Source organism: Siphateles boraxobius, unplaced genomic scaffold (assembly GCF_051911475.1).
Source record: "Siphateles boraxobius isolate OS27281-9 unplaced genomic scaffold, OSU_SipBor_1 68, whole genome shotgun sequence".
In the NCBI taxonomy this organism is placed as follows: domain Eukaryota; kingdom Metazoa; phylum Chordata; class Actinopteri; order Cypriniformes; family Leuciscidae; genus Siphateles; species Siphateles boraxobius.
The window spans coordinates 14,973,370-14,981,337 of NW_027509195.1; the positions used below are offsets into that span (position 1 = coordinate 14,973,370).

The window sequence follows — 7,968 nt, forward strand, 5'->3', positions numbered from 1 at the left end:
TGATAAAAACGGGGTTTTCGTGTCAAAACCAGACCACAGGGAATACGTGTAAACGGGGCATACGTGTGCTTTACTGTGTCTCTAGTCTTGGCGCCACTCTCTTGTTACCCGATTATTGGTTTATTTGCCCCACCTGCTCTCCCTTGTCACCCTCCTGATTTCCTTCCCCCTTTTTCCTCTGTCCTGTGCTAGTTTGTTGTGGATGTTTCCCCATTAGCTGTTGCTGTCCAGCTCTGCTTTGCTGGTCTGTTTTCCCCCATGGGGTTGTTTTTGTTTGTTTTGTTTTATTTGATTATTAATTGAATAATTGAAAACTCTGCTCTTCCTCACCTGACAATTAAAGTACTTTATCTAGATTTTGACTTCATAGATGAATGATCTTAACAGAACTTCAATAGGAGGAATAACTTTTATAATTTTTCATGCACTTTATTCAATACATGTTAACATACAATAACATACAATATAAAGAAAATGAATTCATAAATAAATCAAAGGAAAATGTCATATGAGGTAGTTTGCTTTTCTTTTTCTATAGGAATGAAAGCATTGAAAACATGATTTCAAATATCATTTGAACGCATTTCAAATTCTGAGAACATAGAAGATAGTAGATACAGTAGTAGAACATCTGTAGGCCTGCTTGCCAATAACATTGATCACCAAGCATAGTATACAAAGATGCTCTGTATTTGGCCCAGTCCTTCTCTACTTCCATTATTCACATTTACAAACAAGCAACCACAAATGGAATGCAGAAAAAAAGGCTTTTTTCTCTTGGTCTCCCCGTTTCATGATGTAAAGATGCAGTTTTCAAAAGATGTTGATGCTGAAACCTTTTTCCTTGCTGTTGTCTCTCTTTGACTATCTACCAGCTTAGCAAGCAGGTTTCTATAAAACCAACATGATACTTCCCGTGCTCCTGCCAGTTTTCTTCTTGAGCACAAGCTCTATCGACTGCCGGCGTCCTGTGCTCGAAGCTTTGTTTGACTTCTACTGAGCACTACCCCATGTACTCTGGTTTACCATCACACAAACACTTCAGGCAAAGTCTTGCAATCCAAATGCTTGGTGACAATCAAGTTCTTGCCTTGATGTGGCATTTTCAGCAAAGAATCTTTTGAGACCTTCTTGTTGCTTTGGAATACATTCCTTAAACAAACCTGTGGTAAACATGTCTTTGGTAAATACCTTAAAAATACATGCATAATATCTTGACTCAAATTATATATACTTTATATAAGCTATTAAATGAATACATTACTTACATAGCTTAAGCAAAGCATCAGGAGTGACACACCGAGGACTGTGACGGCCACAACTACATAAATTGTATCCCCTTTATTAAATTCCATTTGCTCAACTGTACAATGCTCTAAAAATACAAAACACAGTAACATCAGATTGTTATTTTGCCCACTTTCATCATTCATTTGCTTTTAGATGAACTACAGCTTTAATTAATGTGCTAGGTCACCCCAGTGAACTTAACTATGATTACAAAAACAACAAAAATGTGTTTTTAAGCTTAAGAGTATAAAATTATTTTAGTGGCCATTAAACATCCCCACACTTACCATAGACCTTCAAAACGATTTCGCCTTCCTGGTTCTGATGGCCAAGAGGAGCAGACAGAAAGCAGTTGTATATTCCACTGTCTTGTGCAGTTACATTAGACAGAAGAAGGCTCTGTGTTTTCTCAAGCAACTCAACCTCTCGTTCGACACCTTTGTATTTTTCCACTTTGCCATTGTTTTTAGTTAGTCTTACAAGACCAGTTATTGTTCGGGGAGGCCCTTCAACAACCTGTAAAACAGAAGTTTAATTCATTAAGTTAAACGTCATCTTCATTTAAAACAACACTGACCATCTCTCAAGAACATAGTGACTAATTTGTATGAAGTACCCTGACAAAAAATGTAAAAGTAACAAATACTGAATTACTTTCATTGCACCTTGATTAGCCTACATGTACACAATAATCTATAGGCAATAGGCCTACATATCAATGACATTTATTTGGCAGAAAATTTAAATATTAAAATTATAATCTGCTTCACTGTTTAATACTTTTTAAAAATGTCAAATTAAATGTAGGCTAGCCTACTTGGTCATGTTTATGTATTTTTTTAAATATCTGAATAGATAGTTTTAGTGGTTATTAAAGCAAAACGAACATCTAGTAAACAAAAGATGATAGGTTAAAAACACAAGGTTCTCAGTAATGTATACAAATGTTGAACTTTACCTTGTACCATGTCACCAAGCGGTACTCGACACTCGCCTTTGATTTCGCAGCACAAGGCAACTCGACGTCCTCGCCAATGACAGTGCGAATCTCATTCCTTACACCCTTCGCCACAGCTGCAAATAAAACACCTCATGTCAACCTGGATCAACAGAGTCTACGTGAAAATACTCTCAGGAATACGGGTGGAGTCTTACCTAAAGTTACAAGACATACGATGAATTCCGAGAAGTAATGCATGGTTCTGGCTATCTTGGTCGGTGTCGACATCGTTTTTATAAGCAACACGCCTTACTTCACTCACTTGGCTTTTGGGGAAGTTGGAAAATCCCTCACGCGAGTGTGACTGAACTAAAGAGAAAGTAAGTTAACCCGGAACCGGTACGTGTGATGGCGTAATAGTAGGTTAGTTTACTTCCATTCTTTACTGTGACTGCTAGGGGCTCAACCAAGCGATGAGTTGGATCAAAGAGGTTTTCGTGGGTTTTATATCGCTATCGTTCTTTTTTTGGCCTGGTAAGATCTAATTTAATCTCGACTTTAATTGCTGAGGCTTGAATTAATGCAAAACATTGTGCGATGACAAATAACGCAGGGTTTATTTACAGTCCTACTCAATCAGTCAGCCTGAAGAATGTGCACGAATTCGGACAATGCTTGGTGTTATCTGATTGTTTTATTATTATACCTGCATGCGTAATGTTTTGTAATCAGTTTGGCTTTTTCTAATTCTAAATTATAATTCTGCCTTTGTGCTTTGTGTCAGTTCTCAGGTGTGTGAAACGCTGGAACAATAAGATTCTTCAAAAGTTTTAATTTTAACATGCATCTTAATCTTGTTAAAAATGTGTTATATATGTTGTTAATTTAAAAAAAAAGTTCACTAGGGAATTAAAGATCACTTAAAACCCCCTATGGGGTTCCCCCATATTTACTGGCTAGTTTCAAATCAGCCCTCTATCTAGTTCAAGTTCGTTTTATTTATAAAGCACATTTTATAACAGCCACTGACCAAAGTGCTTTACAGAATTACAAAATTAAAAGACAATAACACCATGCATGACAGCACAGCACATATAAGTACAGCAAAGCTCAGAACAGCCTTAAACATGAGTAGCAAAAACATTGTCGGACTTAAAAAATTAAATAAGGAAACAAAAATGGCAAAAACAGTATCAGACTCATCAATAATAAAACAGAAATGGCAGTATCAGACTTAGATAAAAAGGAAAAACAGCATCATAGTCAAAGGAGAAATGGTAAAACAAACCAACCTTATTTATAGACCAAGGAAAACAAGTGCGTTTTTAAAAGTGACTTAAAGGAGATCACGGAAGGGGCTATCCTAACATCTATGCGAAAATTGTTCCACAGCGAGGCCCAACCACAGAGAATGCTCAATCCCCTCTGCATTTGAGTCTGGAATGTGGGACTAATAACAGGTTCTTGTCGCTTGATCTCAGACTTCTTGATGGAGTATAAGGTTGCAGCAGTTCAGATAGGTAGCTCGGTGCTTAGTTGCATAAAGATTTATAAACCAAAATAAAAGGATTTTAAAATCAATTCTGAAATTAATGGGCAACCAAAGAAGTGACCTCAGAATTGGGGTGATATGGTCACTTTTTCGACTATTTAAGGGGAATCTTGCAGCAGCATTTTGCACTAATGGAAGACGAGCAGTTTGAGTTTTCGAAATACCGCAAAGTGAATTGCAGTAGTCTACATGTGAGAGTAGTCTAGAGCTTATTACAGAGGAGATTTGTTTATCAAAGTTTAAAGACTCATCTAGTAGAAAGCCCGGGCTCTGTACACTTGAAGATCTAAAAGCCGATAGTCTGCCTAGGTCAAAGGTGGCAGCCTGAGGATTAACAGTGGACCCAAAAACAATGATCTTGGTATTGTTTTCATTTAGAAATAAAAAAATTTGGTCCAGACAAAATTTAATTTCATCTAGACCACTTAGTAATGATGAAAGGGCAGAGGGATTGTTTCTCTTGATTAGTACATTTGAGTATCATAACACTGAAAAGATAGCCCATGTCTTCTTAGAATAGTGCCCAGTGGTAATATATAGAGAGAGAACAGAGAAGGCGCTAAGATAGATCCTTGAGGAAGACCACAGGTTAGATGCGCAACAGAAGAGGAACAATTTCCTAACTTTGCTCTGAAAGTTCGACCCGAGAGACAAGACTGGAACCATTGGAGCACGATATCTTTTAGCCCCACATAATACTCTAGTCTGGATAGAGTGGTCGACAGTATCAAAAGCTGCTGATAGATCCAGAAGGACCAGAGCCACAGGGTCACCAGTGTCCGTGGATGGATAGATGTCATTTAAAACTCTCAACAGGGCAGATTCAGTACTTTGAGCAGACTTAAAACCAGATTGAAATTTTTCAGAAATATCATTGCTATAATTTCTTTGAGGAGATTCAGAGTGATTGGCTCAAAAGCGTCCCAGGTAACAGAATTCAACAACTGACTAGAGTGTTCTGTATAAGAGATGCTAGCATTGCATCTCAGGTTAGATATTTTGTCAATAAAAAAATCTCAAGAAGCTTTCACATAACTCAGCCGAAGCACCAGACATTGTACTTACTGAAGGGCTTAAAACAAAGTTTATAACAGAGAATAAAACCTTTGGTCTAGAGTGGTTTGCCATAATCATGTCAGAGAAGTATGTGGCTTTTGCCGACTTTACAGTATTCTGGTAAGTCGACAAACTGACTTTAAATAACTGAATTGAAATATGTAGCTTGTCCTTCTTCCATTTGTGCTCAGCCTTTCTGCTAGCTTGTCTTAGTCGACGAATATCCACGTTGAGCCATGGTTCAGATTTAAGTTTAGGTTTGTAAGGCTTAAGCGGAGTGGTTTCATTTAGGGCATTTAGCCAAGTAGAGTTTAACAGACCGAGATGCTGGTCGGCATCTAAGTCCAATAGCGGTGAGTCCAATGAGAGGAATTGGACAGAGACAGTCTTACATCTGCACTAGTAGAATGAGTAATGCAAGGAAGTGATGTAGAAAATAACATCGTCTTATGGTCCGAAAACATAAAATCAGATTTAACAACATCACTGATTGCCATCCCATATGAAAGAACAAGGTCCAAAATGTGACCCTGAATGTGAGTGGAATCATTTATCCACTAGACTACGTTAAAAGATTCAATGAGGCTGAGGAAATCCTTTGATAGGGTGTTTGATTGACTGCAAACGTGGATATTAAAATCACCCACCAATAAAAAACGGGCATCGGTTGTGATGATATTAGCAATGAATTCTGTAAATTGCTGAATGAAGTTACTATCTATCTATCTATCTATCTATCTATCTATCTATCTATCTATCTATCTATCTATCTATCTATCTATCTATCTATCTACTCTCAGTCTGGAATATAGTCACAGAGACAACACAAAGCTACACCTGCACGGAAGAAATACACCATGTACAATCTGAATATGCAATGAATCACCCAGACTGTGATCAGTATTGGTCTGCACAGGAACTTGTGAGCATAATAAAGAATTAATTGAAGTTAAGTTATAGCTTCTATGTATAGAATACATGTTAAATACTTTGCAGCTTACTGACTTTCATGCTGTTTCCTTTAGTCCATTGGAACGTTTTTGAGATTCACCCCGGAGTGTCACAGTCCATGCAACGAGTTGTTCGTTGGGAGAATCACATTGACTGAATGTGTCAATATCACCCTGGCTGTAATATGCTCAGGAGTGAGTCATTTTCTGTGCACTACATGGCATGTCTTTTAAGAATCCGCATTTGAATAGCACATTAACCAGCATCTGTGTCTCTTTAAATTGTAAAGGAAGATTTGACTGAACACCGTGTGCATTTTTATGGTAAGTTTATTTTCTACCAATAATATATTGTTAAAACAATTATATATCAAAAGTGAATGCACATTTGTTGTTGTTGTTTCGCTTTAGGCAAAAGGGTCCCTCAATCACGCCACAAACCTGTGAAGAGATATCACATTGGTAAGAAGAAACAAACTGTGTGTGTGGGTGAAGGGGCACTACATAGTCCAGTCATTTTAAGCCAAAATGGGGGTCAACATAGAACAAATTGCAACAGAAGCAAACTCAACTGATTTTGTATTCTCAATATGTCCCGAGTAAGGAAAAAAAAAGCCCAGAAGAATCCCATTAGGGGAAAGTTTAGAAAAAGACCCAAATATAGCCTATTCATACGCCTATTTATTCTTTTTCTCACGTGAATAGGGTAAACATGTTAACCTTTAGATATCACCATGAAAATTACTGAGTTGATTACTTGCGTCAAGACAAATAAAAACTGTATTAAATTTTTTTTGAAATTGCAAAAAGTGCATTATCTAATTACGTATGTGCTAATTTGCATAAATACCACAACATATCTAAACATTGGGAATAGCCAGGTAAAAATGTCTTGTTGAATCTTGTTGACATATAACAGTAAAATACTATAGAGGCAAAAATTTGTCATCATGAGGGGCAGAGATTCATGCCCCGTTTACACGAAGGGAAGACGCAGATATTTCCCTGCGGTTTGGCCTCTCATTTGCACGAAAACCTTGTTTTTAACACACAAAACGATTATTTCTAAAAACTCCGGCTAGAGTGGAGATTTCTGATAACACCGGTTACCTTTTTTCATAAAATGACTGGACTAACAATCAATAGTTCTGTTTAGTATAGAACTATTTTTGGTTTCATTTCAGAGGATTTCTCTGTTTATCTCTTTTTTTAGGTGTTTTCCTGTCCATTGCCTTGCTGATCATAACCATTGCATGTAGACTATATGCTGGATGCAATCAAGCCACTCACTAAGATATTGGACGAAGAGAGCCTTCAATAGAGATTCAACTTTTTACATTTTTTTTAAATTTTGTGACAGCCTCATCATGGCAGGGACTCATATTTGTATATAGCATAGGAATTAGAGATGCACCGACATTAAATTTCCTCTACCGATTATTCAGAATGATAGCTGCCGATACGAATATAGTTTTTTTTTTTTAAGGAAAGAAAATCTCTACTAACTAATTTTTTAAAAATGATTTATTGCTAACTAACAAACTGTAATTACTTGATAACTTTCCTAAGGTACATGCAACGTTAAGTGACATTTTGCTCACATACTGGTTTATTGAAGTCTTTACGAGGTTGAGAAACAGATTGAGCGATAACATGAGACATTTCAACGGTTTGTCTAGGGTTATTATAGTTAACTAAAACTGAAACCATTTTAAAAAATTGTCACTTGAAATAAAATAAAAAAAATACAACTTTCATTTTAGCTGGTTGCCAAGGTAACATTTCTCATTTTCATGTAATTTAACTTGATAAAAATTTGAAAAACTAAAACCTAGAAAAAAAAACCTGTTTCTAAAGCTTTAAAATAAAAATTTTAAATAAATACACTGATTCAAAATATTTATAAAGCCTATAATATTATCTAAGTAATAATTAATTATAAATGTTTACATGAGTTTTTGTAAATGGAGACACATGAAAACACTTACTTTGGGTTTGATGTCTCCCCAAGGTGCAAAATTATATATTTTGCTGCCTATAAAAAAATGACAGCATTATACTGTATTAATTTAACTATTTTTGTATTTTCTTTGCTTCATATCTACCTCTGATGATTGTATGTTTTACTGATAGTCGTGTTTTTTATTTTTTTTAATAAATGCTGCTCGTTATAAAAAATT

The 7,968-nt window shown here is 36.1% G+C and overlaps 2 protein-coding genes across 3 annotated transcripts; one reads left to right on the top strand and one right to left on the bottom strand.

Moving 5' to 3' along the window:
* Positions 1 to 408: 408 nt before the first annotated feature.
* Positions 409 to 2,554, bottom strand: cd83 (CD83 molecule). The gene is made up of 5 exons (XM_077215033.1): positions 2,446 to 2,554; positions 2,249 to 2,364; positions 1,578 to 1,806; positions 1,269 to 1,375; positions 409 to 1,163 (listed from the first exon to the last, which is right to left on the bottom strand). Exons 1-5 carry the CDS (start codon positions 2,516 to 2,518, stop codon positions 1,029 to 1,031), a joined length of 660 nt encoding a protein of 219 aa, XP_077071148.1. The 5' UTR covers positions 2,519 to 2,554; the 3' UTR covers positions 409 to 1,028.
* LOC143723051 (uncharacterized) lies at positions 2,483 to 7,966 on the top strand. Of its 2 annotated transcripts, none has more exons than XM_077215035.1 (6): positions 2,483 to 2,610; positions 5,639 to 5,760; positions 5,864 to 5,983; positions 6,079 to 6,112; positions 6,200 to 6,250; positions 7,002 to 7,966. In XM_077215035.1, exons 2-6 carry the CDS (start codon positions 5,716 to 5,718, stop codon positions 7,079 to 7,081), a joined length of 330 nt encoding a protein of 109 aa, XP_077071150.1. In that variant the 5' UTR covers positions 2,483 to 2,610; positions 5,639 to 5,715; the 3' UTR covers positions 7,082 to 7,966. The 2 variants fall into 2 exon arrangements, with proteins under 2 accessions (XP_077071150.1, XP_077071149.1); XM_077215034.1 differs by lacking the exon at positions 2,483 to 2,610 and adding an exon at positions 2,633 to 2,764 and having other exon boundaries at positions 7,002 to 7,548.
* Positions 7,967 to 7,968: the final 2 nt, after the last annotated feature.

Bases quoted from the DNA above. Each gene is read 5' to 3' on its own strand.
- cd83 (XM_077215033.1), bottom strand. From the start codon at position 2,518: ATGTCGACACCGACCAAGATAGCCAGAACCATGCATTACTTCTCGGAA. The intron at 2,365-2,445 runs GTAAGACTCCAC...TTTTATTTGCAG, and splicing joins CGTATGTCTTGTAACTTTAG to CTGTGGCGAAGGGTGTAAGG. The intron at 1,164-1,268 runs GTAAGTAATGTA...TGTTTACCACAG, and splicing joins TGATGCTTTGCTTAAGCTAT to GTTTGTTTAAGGAATGTATT.
- LOC143723051 (XM_077215034.1), top strand. From the start codon at position 2,704: ATGAGTTGGATCAAAGAGGTTTTCGTGGGTTTTATATCGCTATCGTTC. The intron at 5,761-5,863 runs GTGAGCATAATA...TGTTTCCTTTAG, and splicing joins ATTGGTCTGCACAGGAACTT to TCCATTGGAACGTTTTTGAG. The intron at 6,251-7,001 runs GTAAGAAGAAAC...CTCTTTTTTTAG, and splicing joins TGTGAAGAGATATCACATTG to GTGTTTTCCTGTCCATTGCC.